Source organism: Rhamphochromis sp. 'chilingali', assembly GCF_963969265.1.
Source record: "Rhamphochromis sp. 'chilingali' genome assembly, chromosome: 1".
NCBI classification, from domain to species: Eukaryota; Metazoa; Chordata; class Actinopteri; order Cichliformes; family Cichlidae; genus Rhamphochromis; species Rhamphochromis sp. 'chilingali'.
The window spans coordinates 36,689,623-36,714,447 of record NC_137929.1 but is presented as its reverse complement, the minus strand read 5'-3'; the positions used below and the strand labels follow the sequence as shown (position 1 = coordinate 36,714,447).

At 41.2% G+C, this 24,825-nt stretch overlaps 1 protein-coding gene across 1 annotated transcript; it reads right to left on the bottom strand.

Annotated features, from left to right (window-relative positions):
* Positions 1–5,333: 5,333 nt before the first annotated feature.
* Positions 5,334–24,657, bottom strand: gba2 (glucosidase, beta (bile acid) 2). Its single transcript, XM_080897642.1, has 18 exons — positions 24,298–24,657; positions 23,504–24,171; positions 18,478–18,569; positions 18,094–18,209; positions 17,151–17,369; positions 16,143–16,382; positions 15,859–15,961; positions 14,473–14,626; positions 13,022–13,147; positions 12,499–12,683; positions 12,101–12,205; positions 11,896–12,003; positions 11,360–11,511; positions 11,146–11,252; positions 8,910–9,052; positions 8,560–8,675; positions 7,483–7,674; positions 5,334–6,231 (listed from the first exon to the last, which is right to left on the bottom strand). The coding sequence occupies exons 2-18, from the start codon at positions 23,695–23,697 to the stop codon at positions 6,031–6,033; spliced, it is 2,553 nt and encodes an 850-aa protein (XP_080753768.1). The 5' UTR covers positions 23,698–24,171; positions 24,298–24,657; the 3' UTR covers positions 5,334–6,030.
* Positions 24,658–24,825: the final 168 nt, after the last annotated feature.

The following is a 24,825-nucleotide window of genomic DNA, read 5'->3' as shown; positions in this document are numbered from 1 at the left end:
TTCCGAGCTGGTGTCTACGCCGCCCTTGGTGACATCCGCAAGATGTACAACTCCGTCTGGCTGGAAGATCGAGAAGTCCACTTGCACAGATTCTTGTGGCGTGACACAGAAGATGCAGACATAGAAGACTATGCCATAACAAGAGTCAACATTGGAGACAAACCTGCTGGTTGCATAGCCCAAGTCGCCATGAGAGAAATCGCAAACCTACCTTCATTCAGTCACTTCACAGAGGAGAAACGTGTGCTGGAAGAAGATGCTTATGTCGATGACATCCTGACATCACACAATGACCTCGACCATCTGAGACGCCTAACAGCCAACATTGAGCACATCCTGAGAGCTGGAGGATTCTACATGAAGCCTTGGGTCTACTCCAGTCAAAGTGGGAGGGAGGAGTCAAAGAAAGAGTTGCCTCGATCAGAGCCAAAGACTATGATCCTGCCGAACCAGCTGACAGAAGATGACAACAAAGCCCTTGGCCTTGGCTACACCATCAATGATGACAAGCTTCATGTCATGGTTGCAATGAACTTTTCAAAGAAAAGGAGGAAAATGCTCCTTGGTCAAGACCTGCTCAGAGAAGAAGTCAGAGAACAAACACCTGATCCACTCACCAGGCGAGAACTGCTAAGCCAAGTCTCCGGCCTATATGTGCAAAAGTAAAGCGCTGCCTCGAAGACACATGGGACGCAGCCTTGTCTAAAGGTCTCCGAGAAGACGCCATAAAGCTTCTGGAAGGAGGAACATGGTTATAACATGGTTGGTTATAACATGGTTGGTTATAACATGCTTATAACATGGTTGGTTATAACATGGCTGGTTATAACATGGTTGGTTATAACATGGTTATAACATGGTTGGTTATAACATGATAATAACATGGTTGGTTATAACATGGTAATAACATGGTTGGTTATAACATGGTTATAACATGGTTGGTTATAACATGGTTGGTTATAACATGGTTGGTTATAACATGGTTATAACACAGTTAGTTATAACATGGTTATAACATGGTTGGTTATAACATGGTTGGTATTAGATTATTCTGTTATTATATGTTATCTTATATATGTAGTTAAAGTAGTTGAATTATGTTAACTGCTGTAGGTCATATATTATCCTTTAGTTTAGATGGTGTGCTGTGTATGTAGTTTAGTTCTCATTATACTTTTGAGTTAAAAGAACATATTCACTTATTAGTTTATTAGATAAGTGTGCATCACTCTGTATCCTTGATCTGCGGTGAATGTATTACACTGTTTTCTTGACATGCTTTATTGTTGAATCATAAAAAGAAGGTTGTAAGCAGGAGACTCTGTGTCTAAGACAGGGGAGATAGACCACATTCCATACCCCCACCTTTACAGAGAGCAGAGAAAGACAGGGAGCCGAGGTCGTAACTTGGGCGCCGTAACAGAGAAAGAATGTTAATGTTTGGGCTTTTACGACTAGGTGGGGGCCACTAGCGGCTATAAGAAGCTGAGTAACACGTTACCATTTCGAGACTCGCTGTGACCCTCTGCAGGCAGGTCTCCCCATCATGATGGTTCTAAATGCTCTTTGTGTTGAATTGTATGGAAATAAATGATTGTTGATTGAGCATTTATACACCGAGTACTGTCCTTCCTTCAGCCCAAAGATTCAAAGAATTGGGAGATGCCAACATTGGTTATAACATGGTTATAACATAGTTGGTTATAACATGACTGGTTATAAAATGGTTATAACATGGTTGGTTATAACATGGTTGTAACATGGTTGGTTATAACATGGTTATAACATGGTTGGTTATAACATGGTTATAACATGGTTGGTTATAACATGGTTATATGGTTGGTTATAACATGGCAATAACATGGTTGGTTATAACATGGTTGGTTATAACATGGTTGGTTATGACATGATTGGTTATAACATGGTTATAACATGGTTGGTTAAAACATGGTTATAAAATGCTTGGTTATAACCTGGTATAACCAACATAACAGTTGCACTGCACGTTTGTGCAGCGTTCTCCAATACCTGACAATAACAGTGATAACGTCCCTGGGCGGGCTTGAACCACCAACCTTTCGGTTAACAGCTGAACGCGCTAACCGATTGCTTGGTTGGTTATAACATTGTTGGTTATAACATGGTTATAACATGCTTGGTTATAAGATGCTTGGTTATAACATGGTTATAACATGGTTGGTTATGGTTGGTTATAACATGGTTATAACATGGTTGGTTATATAATGGTTATAACATGGTTGGTTATAACATGGTTATAACATGGTTGATTATAACATGTTTATAACACGGTTGTAACATGGTTGATTATAACATGTTTATAACACGGTTGTAACATGGTTGGTTATAACATGCTTGGTTATAACATGGTTATAACATGGTTGTAACATGGTTGGTTATAACATGTTTATAACATGGTTGTAACATGGTTGGTTATAACATGGTTGGTTATAACATGTTTATAACATGGTTGTAACATGGTTGATTATAACATGGTTATAACATGGTTGGTTATAACATGGTTATAACATGGTTGGTTATAACATGGTTATAACATGGTTGGTTATAACATGGTTGGTTATAACATGTTTATAACATGGTTGTAACATGGTTTGTTATAACATGGTTGGTTATAACATGTTTATAACATGGTTGTAACATGGTTGATTATAACATGGTTATAACATGGTTGATTATAACATGGTTATAACATGGTTGTTATAACATGGTTGGTTATAACATGGTTGGTTATAAAATGGTTATAACATGGTTGGTTATAAAATGGTTATATGGTTGTTTATAACATGGTTGGTTATAACATGGCAATAACATGGTTGGTTATAACATGGTTATAACATAGTTGGTTATAACATGGTCGGTCATAACATGGTTGGTTAAAACATGGTTTTAACATGCTTGGTTATAACCTGGTATAACCAACATAACAGTTGCACTGCACGTTTGTGCAGCGTTCTCCAATACCTGACAATAACAGTGATAACGCCCCTGGATGGGCTTGAACCACCAACCTTTCGGTTAACAGGCGAAAGCGCTAACTGATTGCACCACAGAGACTGATTGTTTAAAATATGTGACTGGTGGGTAATGAACTTGGCAGTAAGAATGCAGTTGCGGACGAACAACACCACCCGAAAGATGCATATCACCCTTGATAGAACGGTTGACTGCGTTCATCAAATGACCGTCCTGATTATAACTGGTTGATTATAACATGGTTATAACATGCTTGGTTATAACATGCTTGGTTAAAACATGGTATAACAAACATAAGTGTTATACAGTGGGGCAAAAAAGTATTTAGTCAGCCACCGATTGTGCAAGTTCCCCCACCTAAAATGATGACAGAGGTCAGTAATTTGCACCAGAGGTACACTTCAACTGTGAGAGACAGAATGTGAAAAAAAAATCCATGAATCCACATGGTAGGATTTGTAAAGAATTTATTCGTAAATCAGGGTGGAAAATAAGTATTTGGTCAATAACAAAAATACAACTCAATACTTTGTAACATAACCTTTGTTGGCAATAACAGAGGTCAAACGTTTACTATAGGTCTTTACCAGGTTTGCACACACAGTAGCTGGTATTTTGGCCCATTCCTCCATGCAGATCTTCTCGAGAGCAGTGATGTTTTGGGGCTGTCGCCGAGCAACACGGACTTTCAACTCCCGCCACAGATTTTCTATGGGGTTGAGGTCTGCAGACTGGCTAGGCCACTCCAGGACTTTCAAATGCTTCTTACGGAGCCACTCCTTTGTTGCCCGGGCGGTGTGTTTTGGATCATTGTCATGTTGGAAGACCCAGCCTCGTTTCATCTTCAAAGTTTTCACTGATGGAAGGAGGTTTTGGCTCAAAATCTCACGATACATGGCCCCATTCATTCTGTCCTTAACACGGATCAGTCGTCCCGTCTCCTTGGCAGAAAAACAGCCCCATAGCATGATGTTTCAGAGATTCCAGAGATTTTCCTTGTTTGAGGTGACCAAATACTTATTTTCCACCCTAATTTACGAATAAATTATTTACAAATCCTACCATGTGAATTCATGGATTTTTTTTTCACATTCTGTCTCTCACAGTTGAAGTGTACCTCTGGTGCAAATTACTGACCTCTGTCATCATTTTAAGTGGGGCTGACTAAATACTTTTTTGCCCCACTGTAACAGTCGCACTGCACGTTTGTGCAGCATTCTGCATTACCTGGCAATAACAGCGATATCGTCCCTGGGTGGGCTTGAACCACCAACCTTTCGGTTAACAGGCGAACGCGCTAACCGATTGCGCCACAGAGACTGACAACGCGTAACCCACAGGTGTCGAGACTGGACGGGGGACTGGGGGAGGGTGTTCCGGTGTTTTTGGTTGTTAATAGCCGAACGCGCTAACCGATTGCGCCACAGAGATTGACAACGCGTACCCACAGGTGTCGAGACTGGACGGGGGACTGGGGGAGGGTGTTCCGGTCGTTTTGGTTGTGGGGTAAACGATTGTGCAACAGAGACTGAATAAAGCCAAGCAGGGGCGTCGAGAGAGGATCGGGTGGCTGGATGGAGGTGCTCTGGTACTTCCTCTCCATACCGCCTTGATTGTTTAAAATATGTGACTGGTGGGTAATGAACTTGGCAGTAAGTATGCAGTTGCAGACGAACAACACCACCCCAAAGATGCATATCACCCTTGATAAAACGGTTGACTGCGTTCATCAAACGACCAAGTCTAGCATTGAGAGTATTGTGAAACAACACTATCGCATTCTGAGGCAGCAGCTGCACTGCACATTTTTGCAGCGTTCTGCATTACCTGGCAGTAATAGTTATATGGTCCGTGGGTGGCAGTCAGTATGCAGTTGCGGACAAACAACACCAATCCAAATAAGCATATCACCCTTGATAAAACGGTTGACTGCGTTCATCAAACGACAGCGTCTAGCATGGACGCTATTGTGAAACAACACCAGTGCTTTCCGAGGAAGTAGTTGCACTGCACGTTTGTGCAGCGTTCTGCATCACCTGGCAATAATAGTGATATCGTCCCTGGGTGGGCTTGAACCACCAACCTTTCGGTTAACAAGCGAAAGCGCTAACCGATTGCGCCACAACATCCAAATGTTAAGGAGCTGAACAACCTAAACACTTCATCCAATTTAAATGTGCATCCTTTGAAGCAAAAGGTGAGAGGCTTTAATCAAAAGATGTTTCAGTAAACATGTAAATAAATAAAAAAATAATTCTGTTTTAAAGATATACCCAACTATACTTAATTAAAAGGAAAACAAATATCTCCTTGTATGTTATTCAGTCATTTATTCAGCATGATTGTCATGAATATTCTATTTTTACAAAACGGAAAATTTTGCTGCCACATTTATATACTGTAGATATAGTTGGTCAACATACAAGAATGCACCAAATTCTATATAAAAAAAAAGATATATCTTTTTTTTTCTTTTTTCACTACAGGCTTAATCTCCAAAACCACTCATCAAAAATTACACCACTTAGTACAGCAATCAAGTTGGGATGAAGGGAGGGGATAAAGAAAATCAGATAATAAACATGTTGCAGGTATTATAGCCATGACTGTGAACAGCGAAGTGTAGTGTTTGCTTTTTTATGTGTATGCAAACAGTATTTTGATGTTCTGTAACAAAGTAATTTGTTTAATAGACACAGGCTATGATTTATTCATTTATTTTTTGCTATTACCTGGCTAACACTTCATACACAGAAAGAAAATCAAATGTGCTTGCCTAACAATATGATCACTATTTCACACCTACTGTCTTTGTAGAGGAAAATGTACAATCCGGTACCATAGCCTCAAACATTTACAGTGAAACAAACTTGGGAAAATTTAATTCTGGGTCTGTAAACAGTTAAACAGCACCTCAAAGTGTCAGTCCAGATCAAAGTGGTGGCTACAGCGGAGTTTCTAGGAACTCCTGTTCCCTCCTGTAATGACTCGGGTCTTAGTTCAGTATGTGACTCCAGTCTAAGCTGTTGTGGTCTGATCCTTCTGTGAAGTGTTCAGGGCGAGCTGCATGGCCCAAATGCTCAGAGGCCTCATGTAGGCTAGAGAACGATAGATATTCTTCTCACAGTAGGCTTCTGGGGTCTGAAAGGCCATGCCCAGCTTCTCCCACACCGTCCGGTAGCAGCCCTCCGCTGTACGCATACCTTCCTCCTGCATTCCCTGAGGAAAAGGCAAATAGTTGCAGGCTTGAGGTAGTGTTTAATTCAGGATCACAATATCTCCACAACTTTAGAAACACCCACACTGTCAAGTATTATCAAGTCACTTTTAGGGTAGTAAATGTTAATTGTGCAGCTTGTACCTCAGTCACACATGGCTAGAAACTGATGGGCAACCTCTTGTCACTATGTAAATCACCATCTCCTGAGTGGATGGCTATTGGTTGCTGGGTATGGTCACAAAAAGGGCCCTGCAACAAAAACCTAATGATTGCTCTGGCCTCTAGCAGATTTTCACGGTTGCCTGAGAAAGGCACCAACATATCTGAAAACACACACTGAGCAGGAGTGAAACTAAAGCCCCTTTTTCATTAGCACTCACTTGGATCGACTTGGCACAGGTTGCCACAGTTTTAAGGGTTTTCCATTAGGTGATAGTACCTGGTACCAGGTACAAAAATAGTACCTGCTCAGACAGGATTCTAAGCAATCCGAGCAGGTAGAACAACATGACAACATGTGATGTTGTCAGACTCCATGCCACAAAAATCAAAACCACAATTTTTTTAAATGGCTACAAAAATCAACAACAACAACAACACCACTTCCACGGTCCCTCCAGCAATCGCTCTAGTGACTAGCGGTTGCCAGGGGGTTGCCGACCAGTCTTTAGGCCTGTGTAACTGAGACATTTTCATAGAAGACACTTAATTGCCTCTTTGCTGAGATTTAAGTAAAAAGACTGCATTAGAAATCAGGAAACAATCACATGAATCAAAAAGTATTCCATAACATAAACAGGTTTCTGCTTTAACAGAAACCCGTTTATCAATTCCAGTAACTCCTTAGCTTGTTATAAAAGCAAGAAAAAAGCACTTCACATGTTTTGTTGGGGGAAAAAAGAAAAAAGAAAGAAACAAAAAGAAACAAAAAAAAGAATTTATGTATTTTGTGATCGTCACTATATGATTATTTTATTTTATTAGTTATTTTGAGCTGGTATACACATTCACCTAACAAGCAAAAGATCCCTGGTTTGATCCCAGGAGACGACAAATCCCTTTGGAGGTTGCATCAGGAAGGGCATCCAGCATAAAAATCCAACAAATCAAACGTGTAGGTACATATGATCCCTGCTGACTGAACAACTGTCCAGTGTATCCATGACCCAGAGTGACATTTTGAAAATGCTGCTTTTAAAAAAATGATATAAGAAAAAGAGAAAAGATGAAGATTGATAGATCGATCATACCTCATGGATCATTGTGGCTGCCAGACCGTATACAACTCCAATCCACACTTCATCAGACTGAACACTGGAGCGATCAGGGACTCCTTCAGGGCGCATGCCATTGACTGCCCCCATCTGGCCTCCAGCAAAGCTCATTACATTCAAGTCAAACACAGATTTTAGTGCACTTTGGATCTTTTCTTTTGGAAAGGCCTAAAAGAAGAGAAGAAGCAATGATTAACCCATATAACTTCCTTCAGTAACATTCCTCGAGTAACATACATGTATTCTGGAGTCCCGCAGACAGAAAAGACATGATATTATGTTTTATTTATTTGCAATTGTACTTATTTTTAATTCGTTTTTAGGGAGTTAGTACAGTGCAGGCATTACAATTAAAAAAAGAAACCATTAAAAAAAACCCAACATCTTTTGATAGTTTAAATCAATAATGTAAAGTCAGAGCTGTTGTGGCTTTTCAGCTACAAAATGTGTCAAACTTAGGCCTAGTCATTTAATGTCAAAACCCAAGCGTTCCCTTCAATCTTCCGGACATAAAAAGACATTCCTCCCATAATAGCTTCTCTTCATGGCATCCTGTTAAATTCAGAATGGAATTTAAAATATTAAGATTAAAAAAAAAAATCTTGAATAGAAAACTGAAAGTTGATTCTATTCATCTAAATGTAGAGTTTTTAGTGGGAGAAATCACTAGGATGAGTGATGAAATATTTCATCGTGAGCCTGGTTCTGTTGGAGGTTTCGTCCTGTTAAATGGGAGTTTTTCCTTCCCACTGTTACCACAGAGATTCGTTTGATTGTTGGGGGTTTCTCCAGTATAAAGTGGCTTGGAAATGAAGTTTGAACATTTTTAAACTCTGAATGAGCTTTACTTTAACAACAGTTTCCAGCAAGGTGTGATTTTTCCAGAAGGATTAGGAAAGATTTCCTCCACTCTGGTGTACATGTTTCAATTTAGCTCCTCCCACATTAAGCTTGCAAAAGTCTAGAGCACAAAACAACAATAAAATAATAAACACATTTTTACAAGCACCGCTCTTGAACTGAACACTAATGCTAGCTCAATAAAAGACTTGCCTGAAATTCTCCGTCTCCCAGCCCAGATGCTCTCAGGAACCAGTGGCCAGCACACTGGTCCGACATGACACTGTTAGAAAGATCTCTCCCACTGCTGTCATAGTTGTAGTATTTGCCTGTGTTTGATGGGATGAGAAACAAAAAGGGAAGTCACTTTAGGTCTTCAAGCAGTCCACTGTCAAACATTATTTAAAAATAGCTAAAGACAGATGTGACATCTTTGAATACCAGCCACACATTACTTTTTATTACCAGCCTAAGAATAAGCATTTGTTTGTGCATTTTATCATCATCACTGACCAAAACATAAGAATTACATTTTAAGTCAGGACTACATTGTTTGGACTCACCGTTCCACAGTAGTTTCTCAAAAGCAGCACTGCCTCTGTCCAACAGGTCTTTGTAGTGACGGTACAACTCCTCGCTGTCCAACAGTCTGGCCATTTTACACATCACACAGAGCGATGCCACCCACATACCACCACAGTAGGCACTAAAAATACAAATTAAAAAAAATTATACTGGAGTCAATATTTTTTTACTAATATTACTTCTTTGTTAGATGCAAACTACTTTGGACCACATAAAAGAAAAATCTGGTTATCAAGTCTGATTCAGTACTTAGATTTACCCAAAACCTTTGCATGTAAAGCCAAAATATGTGTCTCTAAATTTTATTCTCACTATATTTGATTAAAAGCCAAATTATTACGAATATGCTTAAATTACTGATGGTATACAAGAGAAACCTGGTCTGAGTAGTCTCAATTTCTGTTGCAACATTCAGATGGCAGGCTCTGAATTTGGTGTAAAAAGCATGGAAGGCAGGCATCCTCTATGTATCATATTTATTTTATTGCAGAACAAACCATTTCCTGGGCTTCAATCAGATTGTTGAGCTATATAAAATTTGGAGCACAATTGATTCTGGAGATATGTCCAAATGTGCAGTTCTTTATTGAAATAGCTGGGAAGTCCCAGGAGTTGCCCTGCGGGCAGCCCTGTGGAAGCACTGCTTTCAAGATCACCCTTTGGTAAAGGTATTACCCCTAAGATCTACCATTTAATGCAAGATCAGATAGCTGACCCTCTTTCCAACGTTAAAGGTTGCTAGGCCCAAGATCTGGCAGTGGACATTTCTCCAGCTGAATGGGAGTCATGTCTTCATAATATTATTACCATGTATAAGGAGATAGGCAGCAGATTCATCCAGTTAAAGATAATCCACAGGTGGTATTGAACACTGCAACAGTTGCACAAATGAACCTTGATTCCTATGGACAATTGCTGGAGATGTGATGGCCAGAGTGCCTTGATTCTACATATTCTATGGAGCTATCCAGCACTTTGGGACTGGTGGGAAAATATCCTGGAGGTCATTTTCAGTGTTCTGAAAAGAACATTTCGCGTCTCACCAAAACTTTCCATGGTTAGTATAACCATAGAACATTCTGACTGCGACTTCTCCCCCCATATAAAAAAAGCATCATCCTGCCTCTTACCAAGGCTAAACGGGTCTTGCTAAGACCAGGAAAGACCAGGAAAAGTGCCCCCTTCCTTTGAAGAATGGTTAATGACGTTGGTTAAACATACTACGAAAAAGTGACTCATGGTCTGTTAGACAAACTTTATCAGTATAACTGTATTTGGTCTCCTTTCACCAGCTGGCTTTCTGAAACTTGAGGTACAGAATGAAATACAAGTTTGATAAATGTTGATTTTCTTGTTTTGTTTACATCTAAAGTTTAAAATAAAAATGTTGAAACAAACAAACACAAAAAATCAGCATGGAAGGATAGCTCCATCTTGCCTTGTATCAACAGTTCAGGTTGCTGGTGGTGTACCCAATTAAGTGTTTGGCCAGTATAAATTTCAAAATTACTACTCCTGAATTCATCTTGCAAAACAAAACAAAAATCAACAACTTTCAAGATTTAAAAAAAATGGACTAGTACATCTGATGTGTGTTTAGTACTTTGCCTACTTTCTTTCAGTGTCATCTTGAAGCACAAAATTAGCAAGTGAAAAATAAAAACAACCTTATTTTCCAGCTCAAATGAAGCCAGTTCAGATCTGTGAGGAGCTTCTGCATCGCAGGTCATCCCTGACCCCCAGTTTTCAAGTACAAAGACACATCATTGATGTGATACACATGTGCAATAATGCTATTATGCAGCAATAGGCCTGGGCTGCTGTGTTCTTACTTGTGTATAAAGACATTCTGTCTGTTTATACATCACTCAGCATTTAATCATTAGTTATTATTAATCTCTGACTGTCTTCCACAGTGTGTCTTTTGTCTCGTCTCCCTCCTCTCATTGCTAACTGCTTACAGCAGATGGCTGCCCTCCCTGAGCCTGGTTCTTATGGAGATTTCTTCCTGTTAAAAGATTTTTTGCCTCCCCTTTTCATTTGTCACCAAGTGGTTGCTCAAAGTGGGTCATCTGCTCATTGGTTGTTTCTCTCTATTACTGCATGGTCTTTACCTTAAAATATTCAACATTTTGAGGTGCCTGTTTTTGTGATTTGGCATTAAGTAATAAAAATAAAACTGAATTGACATGACTTTAATTGTCCAACTCTCACCTTGGTCCAGTCACTATCCAGCCATCATAGGTCTGGTCAGCATATCCAGAGTTCTCTATTAGGCCATCTCCATCCAGGTCAAATTTCAACTCGGACTCCATCACTGCCTAATAGATAAACAAAAAATTTTAATATACATCCACCTTTGTATGCGATGTCTAAAATGAATTATCCTTCGCAGTCAGTGTAATTAAGAATATGTCACCAGTTATACCTGGCAGATGGGCCACATGTCCTGGAGGTATTGCCTGTCCTGGGTAAGATGAAAGTCCCTGTATACCTGCAGGACAAACTTCAGGTTCAGGTCCTTCCAGTGTGCGGTGTCATGAATGAGGTAGGCATTCACCCTCACCCAGGGCTCGTCATCTAAAGAAAAAAAGTTTCAAGAAACGATAATAGAAAGTGTCAGGAAGATGATTTTAATTCTGCTAAGGGCTGAACTGAAAAATAACTGCCTAAAAGGTACTCCAGCCATCAATCTTTTATTTATTTTTTTAACAAGAGCACTCAAAGACTGCAACTCCCCGCAAAGGGCAAGGAAGGGGTATACTAAAACTCTGGTATTTAAGATTATTTTAATACAATACAACAATATCATCCGGTTACAACATGACTGTGACATCGTCGGGTGTCATATTTAATAAATAAAGTGTGTTGCACAGCTCTCTACATTCCATTTCATAGACATGCTGCTTCCAACAGGCCTTTGTTGGAAATAAAATGTAAGTAAGGTTTTTGCTTTTGTCATACCTGGGTCTCCGATGTCATGAGGCACCACATTTTTGGTTTTGATGGGAGAATAAAGTCCGCTCATTAGGTGGAGTCTCTCCGTGAGGTCTTGCTGAACCACACTGCCAGCTGAGAAGAGGGTAATGCTGTAAAACTAGGTCTTAGGATGGCTCTTTATGAAACACACAAGCTTAAGACCACAGATAAAAATGCACACTACACTCACCAATGTCGTACTGCAAACTCAAGGCAAGTTTGGGCCACAGCATGATAAGTGCAAAAGAGGCGTAGAAGTGCACATCATATGTGTTGTACATTCTGTACTCCTGACCTGGAAAACAGGTAATGTGTGGTCAAAGCACAAGCTTATATACATACACACACACACACACACACACACACACACACACACACACACACACACACACACACACACACACAAAATAGCCCAGACTGTGAGAGTAACATAAAACTGGAAATGTTTTGTTTAACAAAAAAACAAATGCTAAACTGTAACACTTTTATGTTAGTATGCACTTAATTAATTGTTACCATCTACATGTCACAGTTGAAGGATATGAGTTTCATTTTTCATAACTTCCCTGCACCCCTTTTCTTGCCTACCTTCTAGGTAAGCGAAACGTCCATACTCCTTGATGACAGTGGGTTGAGCTGGCAGACCTCCGTCCTCGCTACGTATGCCGCCACTGATGTCAACATCCTCCATTATCTCCGTCCACACGGTCCCACCATCCGCCACAAAGTATAACTCGTTAAACAGTGCTGACTTATACCAGGAAGGTAGAGAACTGCAGCGCATGAGAGACATAGAAAGTAAAAAAGTGCTTAGCTACTGAGGTTCTGAACTAATATACCACATTTATTTAATATTAGCTGTAGATGTTTCTGACCTGCAAAGCTTTCAGTGCTATAAAATCTAATTTTAGATAAAGCTAGTTAAATATAGAGCTCAACAAAATAAAATACACTATGACAAAACAAAGAGCCCAATAAGGAAGAAATTGTACTCAATAAATTCAATGAAGCAAATTAAAACACCACAAATGGCTTTCTAAATATACTACAAGAAGCAAACTCTGCCATTAAACTGTATCTGTCCACAGTGCAATAACGGGCAATAAAGCACCTGTCCTGCAGTATGGGTCTCTGCCACTCCTCAATGCTTTTCTCCCACTGCTTGTAGTGTGTTAGGGCATAATGGCTGAGTGTGGGGGATGCATCTCCTGTGGTCCCAAAGTAACGAGTGTATCTCCTGCAAACAATAAAAAAAACCTAAAAAAAAACCAAGTTTCAAAATCCTACACACTCATCAAGACAATCAGTGTGTGTGTGTGTGTGTGTGTGTGTGTGTGTGTGTGTGTGTGTGTGTGTGTGTGTGTGTGTGTATTTATTAGGGCTGGGCCATATCATACCGTTCACGGTAATACCGGTATAATGTTGGGCAACGATGAGAAAATGAAATATGGCGATAGAATATGGGTAGAACGCGCATGCGCAGTGCCTTTGTTTTCATACGCACATGGCGGCGACGCAGAATGAGAAGAGCGAAAGCCGGTCGTTGAATGAAACGGATGAACCAGAATTGGTTTGTAAAAATGCTGCAACTTCAGTGGTGTGGAACTGGTTTAGCTTTCGTCCGTCAGATACACAACAAAGCACTATTTTTGGTAGAGCATGCTAGCGGGCCGTCGTTATTACCGTGTTTTTTGGAAAATACGGCACACTTTAAATCAATCCTTTGATTTTTCTGAAAATCGACAGTGCCCCTTACCTTATAATCCCGTGTGCTTTATGTATGAATTCTGGTTGTGTTTAATGACCTCGAAACGATTTTATGTACACGGCGCTCGAAAATCTGTCAAACGTTTCAGTACGACTTTGCTAAGCTACGAACCCGCACCACTTGATGGATTGTCGGAGCGTTACAGCCATCGTAGGCAGGAGCCTTGCAGAGTGATACGTACTGTGCTTCAACATAATATTACCGTATTGTTTTTAAGTTTTGTGGATATTATACATGGTTATGCTGAGGACATGTTGGCCAATTCCCACTGGAAATGCCTTTTGGTTAAACTGTCAGTAAGGAATTTGCATTTTAAAATTTTTATATAACTTTAATGCACATAAAAAACAGCTGCTTGTTTAAGTGAAAATACGTTGATTTTTTTTTTTTTGCACAAATAAAGTTGTGGAGTTGTAAAGTACTTTGTCTAGTGTCAATTATATCGTCAGTTATATCGTTATCGCAAATTTTCAAATGTATATCGTGATAAATATTTTTGGTCATATCGCCCTGCTCTAATATATATGAATGTATATTTTGTTGCCCATCACCTTCAGAGATGCTTTTTTGCTGTAGTTATAATAAATAAGCAAAATTCAAACAAGCTGTTTTACATTTAGCAACAGCAAAGACTCACAACACAGGAAACACGCTAAAAAGATAAAGTGCTTCTTTACAAAGTAGCCCATAGTTGAAAAATGCAGTATTAAGCCTTCCAGCACATTTTGGTGACATTTTTGTCTTTTATAAAAGCAACATACTGTCTGTGTATTTCCTTTTTGTGTTTGAGCTACCTCATGTGCTCCTTCTCCCGAGACCCAAAGGTAATTTTGGGCATGTCCCAGGCCAAGCAGAACTCCAGTGAGTTATGGCCCTGAGCTGGCACCGAGCAGCCCACAGCTACTGCCGCAGCTACCTTTTCTCCTTTAACTGTTGGTGGACTGGATCCTGCAGAGGGAAGACAGACAAGAGGTTAATGACTTGTTGTAAACTCTAATATTTCAGAGATGACTTTAGAGAGAACGAAAATAAAATAATATAATTTGTTTTCAGTGTCTTAAAGTAATTTTGTGTTTTTTTAAAGAGAGAAAAGTAAAGAAATGACAGCAAGTGTGAGAAAAGATATGAAACTAATCCAGGGTTGTACTTGGAGGACTGGAATGTGGCTTTAGAAGACCATTTGTCCTACAACCATACATGCCAACCCTCCCGATTTTTCCGGGAGAATCACCAATTTCAGTAACCCTCCTGAAAATCTCCTAGAGCCACCGTTCTCCCAAATTTCTCCTGATTTTCCACCCGGAGAACAAAAATGAAAAAAATGAAAAACCGTATCCCAGAATTCATTCATTCATTCATCCCAGCCAATTCCAGTTTCCAACAATGGCGGAAGCTACTTAGTTTTAATATTACTATTATTTGTTCCTGAGTAAATCGGTTTGGCTGAGATTAAAGTTATTAGATTAGATTAAATAAATCTTTATTAATCCCTCAGGAGGGTTCCTCCGGGTTTTCACACAGCTGAATAAACGTCAAACAGAAAACTGATTAAACAGAAGTGTAAGATAGTCGAGAATTTACGTCAGCGTCCGGTTATATTTAGATAGCAAGGAGCAGACAGCAGAGTTTCACTCCACCAAGAGAGCTCATGACGTAATTCTAAAGGCGAGATCGTCACAGTCACTCACTACTGGCCTACCCGGCTTTCGGAGGACCCGGCCCACTTAGACCACAAAGGCCGGGTCCACAGGTGGATGCAGCCTCTGAATTTGGACAGCCCCAGCTGGGGGACAGTAGGCTAATAACGGTGACATTTAACTTACTTTAAAAAAAATTTGTATATGTGTATGCATATGTATATGTATGCCCCTCCCCCTCTTTTTTGAATGTCTCCCTAATTCTGAGGTCTCAAGGTTGGCAAGTATGCCTGCAAAGATGACTCACAATTTAATAAATAACTATAATCAAATAAAATTTGATTCACACACTACTGTTTTCTTTCATTCCACATCTTTTTAAGCTACTTTAAATATGGTTACACTAAAATCTATAAAACATTTTGTGTTCTCTTCTACTAATTTTAATGCCACAGTGGGGATTTATTTAGCATTAATCTTGTTTCATTCTACTTTTTAGACATCCGTCTCCTCTCTGCACAGTATATTTTTCTAAGTGTTGACCTGTAGGAGAGTCCAGCCGTCCATCATCGATGAGGTCGTTCCACAGACTGAAGCAGGGTCCCTTTGGACTGAACGCTGTCTGGTGGCTGATCTCCCTGTCAGACTGGTAACGTGCACACAAACACACTCTTGTTGGCAAATCTAAAGATTAATACTCATTAATACCAACAGATTACATTTCCAAACAACAGAGACTATTGTTAAAAGTCCAGAGTTCATTCCCAGGGAAATACTTGTACGCCTAGTTAGCACAAAAACCTTCTTACAGCTGCTAAAAATCATACCTGCTCTCGGGCTGCGATGCACAGAGTGTAAGGGTTCACTGCAGTACAGTGATGAAGTAGGACCCCAGACACCGCCTCCCCCTCCTTCTCCAGGTGAAATGGTTCATTCCAGTGTCCGCCACACTTGTCGTCCTTTTGTCCTGATCCGTTGACCATGGTAAACATAATCGAGACATCAAGATCGTACTCGTTCTTGTTCTCTATGTCCCACACCAATACTGCAACTGGGAGACTTGAGTCCTGAGAGGATGTAGATGTAGATGATGAGTTAACCTTAACCTTAACACATCAGTATTATTCCTTATTAGAACATATAATCTGCTAATGAACATCCTGTTCATCCGTCTTTTTATGCGTGGTTTCACTGTGCAGCACCTGTGATCATCCCTGTTTGTTTTTTTATAAATACCGTGGTGTGGTATGGTGTAGTTCAGCAGTCCCCAAGCTTTTTTGTGCCACGGACCGGTTTAATGTCAGACAATATTTTCACGGACGGGCCTTTAAGGTGTCGCAGTTAAATACAACAAAATAAAATGATACGACCAAGATAAAAACTGTATTTTGTAAATATAATAATAAGCACAAATTCACTGTGTAATTGTGTAACTTTATTAGCAGCGTCCTCCTGAAACACGCCAACAACACTGAGAGTAACATCCTCTTCTCTGAGCCTTAATGCTCTCTGGTCGCTATGGTATCGTGTAAATATTTATTTCAAAATAAGACACACAACTACAACACAGGAAAGACCGAGGGAAACAGAGTTAACGGTAAAAACTCTGAAAACCATAAATTTCCCACCCGAGCCTCAAGTCTCACGGCCCAGTACCAAACAACTCACGGACCGGTACCGGCCCGTGGCCCGGGGGTTGGGGACCGCTGGTGTACTTGATTTGTTGGGTAATAGTGGACTTTTTTTTAAGCACTTTAACGGCAGTTTACCAGCTTTTTACCTTGTAAAAATTACAAATTGAGTGCAATAAAGGAGGGAGTTCAACTGTAGGTTACCTGATAATCATGAGGGATGACTGGGGAAATCTGTCTGCAGGTCAGGGTGACGTTCTGTCCTGGCAGGTCGTAAACCGTCCAGGCGCGAGGATACAAGGCGTGATAGAAGGCGTACTCCCCGCAGTAGCCCCAGTTCCAGCCTTGTAATGTAGGTGGACGCTCTACAGATAACACCTGCTGGTAAACAGTTTTTCCTTCACGACGCAAACACACAGTGAACTGTGAACACAGAAAAATGAGAAGAGGGACATGTTGACAGATAATCGTTTTATGGTATGTCTTTGGAGACAAAACATTTGCACAGTCATTACAAAAAAAAAAAAACTCAGTTTGTTCAGTGTTGTAGGCATTAGCCAGAGATGCCCAAATGTAAGCTATTAGTAAAGTCTTGATGAGAAGCTTTTAAAACCTGGAGCAAATACACCAAACCTTTTAAGCATTTTTAAAATCAGGTTTGACTGATTCTACGAGTGCAGTTTGTTTCCCAGTGACCACTGAAGTTACAGCTCAAATATTTTTCTCATGTCATCTAAGCAAGGAAGTGCTTACTTTGTCTGCCTTGTCATTCTACATTGTGATATTTCTCAAGGCGAAAGTGCTCCCAGCTGCCATTTGCACACTGAGATGAAGACAACAATAGTGCTCGTGACAATAAAAACACGTGTGCGGGTTGTTCCAGTACCGTGGAGTCACACCCTCTCTCAAAACATTCTAGCTCAATGTAGTTACTGCATGAGAAAATGGATTGTACAGCTTTTTATGTTTTTATGATATCTACACCAGCTGATAAGCAGGTACTTATTTGTAAACTGAGACTCTGCCAGCAATAGGAGGAAATTATTTTCTGACTTCCAAAGAAACAAAAATGCATTGTAATCCAATTTGTTTTTGTTTTTTCAGTTCATTACAGAATTCATCCTGTCATGTCAGCCACTGTAATCACCTGATTGGGTATGACTGTTTTGTAGTGGTACATCCCAGGATTAAGTTGCCATCTGCAGAACTCCCCCCTCCAACCTCTTGTGATGGTACCTCCTCCAATGCCGCCAAGTGGAGCACCTGTAAATCAGAGAACAGAGTCAACATTGCAAAAACTGCATAATCCTAAGCAGCATGACAGGAAAGTCTACAAACACACTGGTCGCTCTCCGTGAGGTTGCAAAGTATTTCCTACTGTGAGACTTCAACAGGTTCTCAATGATCCCAATTTGTTTGCACACTATTGATCATGATTATATTTAAAGTAAACAGAACTGTGTTTTATGTTAAGATTTATCATAAAAAAGTTGCAAAAAAAATTTGAGCCTCAGTCTGTAAAAACACTCACCGTAGATTTGGCGTAAGGGTTGGGCACCAAACATATCAATGAACGGAGCCTTCTTTTCCACCTGCGTCTTCTTGTACCAAAACTTTAGATACCTGGATGAACACAAGCAACAGGAATATCTAGAAATACTGAGACACTGATCTGGTTTTGTTGAAGAGCATTGATTGGGAATGCTTTAACAATCAGAGATTTAGAAAATTACCAGGTCAGTCACATGAGCACACCTTTTCTCCTTGCTCGTTTGTTTTTGTGTTAAAGGCACCTTTTCAGCCAAAGCTGAATCAAACAATTTGCACACACCAGCATGCTGTGAGAAAAAAAGAGAGTTGTGCAACTGCTTAACGGAAGTGCCTGCAAAGATAGTCGAAGTGACAGGTCTGCTTTGATCTTGGTCACGTTAACAGTTGGATTCTAGCATGTGTAAATGTGTGGGTGGGCCCCGCACTTCCTTTCAAGCAAGAATACATTGTCAAATAATTAGGCCATGTTACAAAAGAATTCAAACTGCTTTCAGAGCCTGAGAGTTGAGTCATTAATCTGTTTGCACTCTGATCTAAGATCTATAGCACAAGACTGTTTGTTTAGCACGAGCCTTCGTTACATTTAACATACATTTACAGCTAAGACATCTTTATTTACGGTCTCTAGCTTTTAGCTCATTTTCTTAATGCACAGTGGGTTTTTATGCTTTTATTTTAAAAGTCAAGACTTTTGAGCCTCGAGTGTTCTTGAAGGGTCTTTGAAGAGCTTTGGGGAAATGACCATGATAAATCTGCAGCAAGCTGACGGGTTGCTGAACAAAACCAGTGACTCTGTGATCAACTCTGTACACGCTGCAATTTGTTACATTTTATTGGCTTCTCTATTTGGATGCCTGAGCACAGAACCCTCTCTGAGGGGAAGACAGCAATCAGCAAAGCAGCACCCTGGCTGAGTCTTTTATGTTGTTTGAGATATAGGCATCTGCAGTGGCAGTCATCAAAGAATACCTTTTTAAGCCAAGGTGGTGAGCCGCAGAGACCCCGATGATGGGATGTCACACAAGTTGCAAATATGAGTTTTTTAGCACAAAAGACCACCTCAGTTCTTTGTCATAAAGGTTAATGTTTTACATCGTTATGATGTCAGTTTAGGTGGTCTTTAATATAGGAAGTTGTTCATTTAAAATCATTTTCCACAGTGTGTGTCTTTTCTTCTATCTCCCTCCCCTCAGCCCAAATGGTCGCAGCAAATGACTGCCCCGCTGAGCCCATTCCATTTCAATTCCATTTTATTTATACAAAGCTAAATCACAGCAACAGTTGCCTCAACAGGCGAGTTATACTTTAAGGTAAAGACTACGATAACAAAAAAAAAACAAAAAAAGTCATATGAACTCCTATGAGCAAGTACTTTGGCAACAGGACTGTTTTGAAAACACGGACTGGAGCGTGTTCGAACATCAGGACCTTGAAGAGCACACAACATCAGTGCTCTCATATATTAACTTCTGTGTCAACAGTGTCACTGTGGAGAAACGTCTCCGGGTGTATTCCAACCAGAAACCCTGGATGACTAAAGAGGTCCAGGTCCTGCTGAAGCAACGTGACACCGCTTTTAGATCCGGTGATGGTATGCAGTACAGTGCAGCCAGATCTGAGTTGAAAAGAGGCATCAGAGAGGCCAAGGCAGCGTACAAGAGAAGGATCGAAGACCACTTCAGCACCAAAAACTCACGACAGGTATGGCAGGGAGTTCAGCACTTAACCAACTACAAACCTGGCAATACCACGTTGACTGAGGGTAACGCGGAGCTTGCGGAGGAGCTGAACCACTTCTTCGCACGCTTTGAGGTGAAGGGACCAGAGGCAGCAGCAGCAAAAACATCGGACAGCAGCAGCAGCCCAAGCCTCATAGTGCAGGAATATGAGGTGAGGCGCACACTGAGGGCAGTAAACCCCAGGAAGGCCGCCGGACCAGATGGGGTAACCGCAAAGGTCCTAAAAGAGTGTGCAGACCATCTGGCTGGGGTCATCACTAAGATCTTCAACACTTCACTGTCCCAGTCCTGCATCCCGCCGTGCCTAAAGTCAGCCACAATTGTCCCACTGCCAAAGCGTACTAACATTAGCAGCCTCAACGACTACCGACCAGTTGCTCTAACACCTGTTATAATGAAGTGCTTCGAGAAACTGGTCCGACGTCACATCATGTCCTGCTTGCCACCCACACTTGACCCGCTCCAGTTTGTATACAGAGCTAACAGATCAACTGAAGATGCCATTGCTACAACGCTCCACACCACCATCTCTCACCTGGAAGTGCAGGGCCGTTACGCCAGGCTGCTCTTTGGTGACTTTAGCTCTGCTTTCAATACGATACTCCCGGACAGACTAATAGTTAAACTGCTGGAAATTGGACTTCCTTCCACCACCTGCCGCTGGATCAGAGACTTCCTCTCAGACCGTGTACAGAGAGTTAGAGTGGGGCCTCATCTTTCCTCAGCCCTCAGCCTCAACACCGGCTCTCCACAAGGCTGTGTACTGAGTCCCCTACTGTACACTCTGTACACACATGACTGTGTTAGTTCCCACCCAGACAACACAGTCATCAAGTTTGCAGATGATACCACCGTGGTGGGGCTCATCTCAGGGGGAGATGAGACGGCGTACAGAGCTGAAGTTCAGAGGCTGTCAGATTGGTGTGCAGACAACAACCTGGACCTCAATACCACCAAGACAAAAGAACTGGTAGTTGACTTCAGAAGGAGGAAGTCCGAGCTGCAGCCTGTCAGCATCAACGGGGAGTGCGTGGAAAGGGTCTCCAGTTTCAAGTTTCTGGGTGTGCACATAGACACAGACCTCCAATGGAGCTCTAACACCTCTGCGGTCTTAAAGAAGGCCCAACAGCGTCTCCACTTTCTGAGAATCCTCAGAAAAATGTACCTGAAGAAGGAGCTGCTGACCGTCTTCTACCGCTGCTCCATTGAAAGTGTGCTGACATATTGCATCGGTGTGTGGTTCTCCAGCTGCACCACAGCACACAGAAAGGCGCTCCAGAGGGTCATCAATATGGCCCAAAAACTCATTGGACATCCTCGTCCCTCCCTGAAGGACCTGTACAGCACTCGCTGTCTCAAGAGGGCACGCAGCATCCTACGGGACTGCACACACCCAGGACACCGGGTGTTTAAGCTGCTGCCGTCTGGCAGGAGGTTCAGGCTGCTGAGGTCCCGAACAAATAGACTCAAGGACAGCTTTTACAACAGGGCAATAGCCCTGATCAATGTAAATAGCTGACCTGACTGGATACCTCCCTGGACTTTTTTAGGGGGGAGGTAACAATGTTTAAAACGATAACAATAATATTTATATTTATAACAAGGTGCAATAATAATTAATGTGCAATAATAACAGTGTGCAATACACATACACTTATTCTTCTTTTTTATACTAAGTTAATATACTGTGTTGTGTTGTTTGTTGCGTTGTGATGTGTCATATCGTGTCGTGTTGTGTTATATGTAGTGCCGACGTAGGACAGTTTTTCCAATTTCATTGTACTACTGTACTATGTGTGACTGTGCAATGACAATAAAGAGTTATCTTATCTTATCTTATCTAACAGTGGGGAGAAAAAACTCTTTTCTTTATCAGGAAGAAACCTCGGGCAGAGCCAGGCTCAGGGAGGGGCAACCATCTGCGGTTATTGTTTGCAGTCAGGTGAGCTATATGAATACATTTTTAATTGAATTACAAACAACACTTGTGCAGCATTAAAATAGGAAACAGACCAGAATTATTGTTAAGGTTTCAGCCACAGAGAGCTTTCTACTTGCTGTGAGGAAGATCCTGTGCAACAGCAGAACTGCTGTGCATGACAGTGTAGTTCCAAACAATAACTTCAGAGCAGAGTTCAAACCAGAGGTAGAACAATGGTCTATCAATACAGCTCCAGTCAGGGTGAAAAGGATTTGTTAAACAATGTTATTTGAAGCTACAGCAGGGTAGGCCATTGTCAGGATTTTGTTATTCTGTACAAAAGCAAACAATGGCCAGACTCTGGTGCAGATCTATGAATGCAGACCAGTCTGTGAACCTCAACCTAAGCTGTGTGAGCTCAAACGGGCATCTTTTCCACAGTGAGTCTGAAAAACAGTCCACTGTGTCACACAGTGTGCCAATTAAGTTGTAGGGAAACTAGCTAGCTTTTCTTTTCTTTCCCAAGTCAAGGAGCAGTCCTAATGACTGGTGAGCCTCGCAGAGTCACTCTGACAGACACATACTCCTTCGTCAAGGCACATTGTCAGGATTTAAACAGTACCACAGCTGGCTGTACAGTCCACTAAAGCTGCAGAATGTACTACTTTGCATCTCAGATATCAGCAGGTTTCAGAAAAAACAGTCACTACAGGCGTTGAAGGCCAGGCTGGATATTTCTCTCTAGGTGGAGGCAACATTAAGAGCATTAAGATCATGTTTGTGGGATGGTGAATGCTTAACCTCGCTCGCTGCCTTTATTGCTACAGAGGTTTTAAAGTCAAAGAGCCATAAATGACATGCACTTTGAACTTGGCACTGACCTGGAACCAGAGTTGACAGACCATAGGAAAAGAGGTTTAACTACTATATTTATTAACACAGGAAACCCTTAGAACATTTTGCATTACTGCTGAACTTGTATGTATTGCAACAAAAAAGTTCAACTTATGTAAATAAGATTTTTGTGAGCATCATTTGGGATTTTGCTCCAGAGTAAACTAAACTGATGGGCTGGGAGCACTGCAGAAGAAACTAAAAAAAATGGACTCCTGCAGCTGGCCGTCTTGATGCTTAATTTTCAGAGAAGCACCAGTAACATTTTCAGGTCAACACTGCACTTGCAGGCTTGCGCTCAGGTGTGATCTGAGAAACGTGACACTATAGTCTGATGCCTCCCATGGCTCTCCACCATGTTAACATGAATATTGTAAAGTGAATAATAAAAAGGCTGGCTGCATTGAGGTGTAACATGAAGCAGGCAGGGTGTGCTGAGAAAAAGATCTAACCTGACTCCAAGGCCGATATGCCCCCAGATGTTGGCCAGAGAGACGTCTTTTGCTTGAAAGGGCTTTCTCTTCTCCTTGAACTCGTGCGCCAGACAGATACGCCAACCTTCCTTGGGCACATTGTATCCCATTTCCTTGGAGACATACCTGCTCATGAGGTCTGCTGTGGATTTCTCACTCCACTCTGAAGTCATTTTGCAGACTTTTAAACAATGACAATGAAACTTCAGGTCTTGAAACACTTACAAGCAGGGAGTTGCCAACAACTATTGTAGCCAGAGCCAGCTTACAGTGCCCTCACCACGGACCAAAACCACTAATGTGGTAGTCAGTCACAGGTTTCAGGAGTAATAAAAGCGCCGGTGTCATTCCAGTGGGTTAAACCTGTTCTCCACTGATAAGCTCTTAAGGCTTGCTCAATGAATGAATCCAAATTTAAGTTGGAAGTTCCTGTGCCATTCTTTAGTTGTAGCATTCATCCAGTGTTTTCATATCCTCATGGGCGTCTTGATGCAACCCCCCACCCTTTGATTTCTGTTTTGGTCGACCCCCTCCCCACCCACTCCTCAGCACTGAGTCCGGATGTGGATATGCAGCTGTCAGCACAGACGGATGGGTGGATGGATAGCTGACGGCGAAATACCAGCAGAATTTTTTAGCCGGAACACCTAAGAACAGAACAAAAAGCAATGGTTAAAATGCGGCAATCACATTTACACTGTGCACATTCAGGGGGCCAACATCAAGTAACAGCCGGTTAGCTGCAACGCCGAAAACACACAATATAATCGCACCTTAAACGCTTCTAAGAGCAAGAGACGCATAAAAATGAGTTTGAAAATGCCAGAGGGACAGCGTTATCCATATCCAGACTCGAGCGGATCTCAGTGAAGTGCCTGTAGCTTCTGCTAGCTCGGCGCCCAGTATGCAAAACCTTTTTGCCTGTCATAGATATCGAGAAACCTTTGCCCCTTTCGTTGTCTATCAGGCATCAATATTCTCAAGCCACGTTCTGATAGCGCCCCTTTTTATAAACTCGATAGCGCCAAGCTTCAATCAGAGCACTAACTTTTTATTAGATCTAATAGAGGAAGCGTTAACTGTTACGATTACACGGAGTAATAAATAGCAGTTAATAATGCCTGACAAAGCTGACTCTGGGTATAGTAGGAACGAGAATGCAAGCCAAAAAAAAAAAGCCTCCGGTGGAGACCATACCATTTAGACGGAAAAGGGGGAGTGGAGTCATTCTGGTCTTCAACTATTCATTTAAGTTCTACTTGACACTGTATGCATGGTATAATATGAATATGAAATTCAAC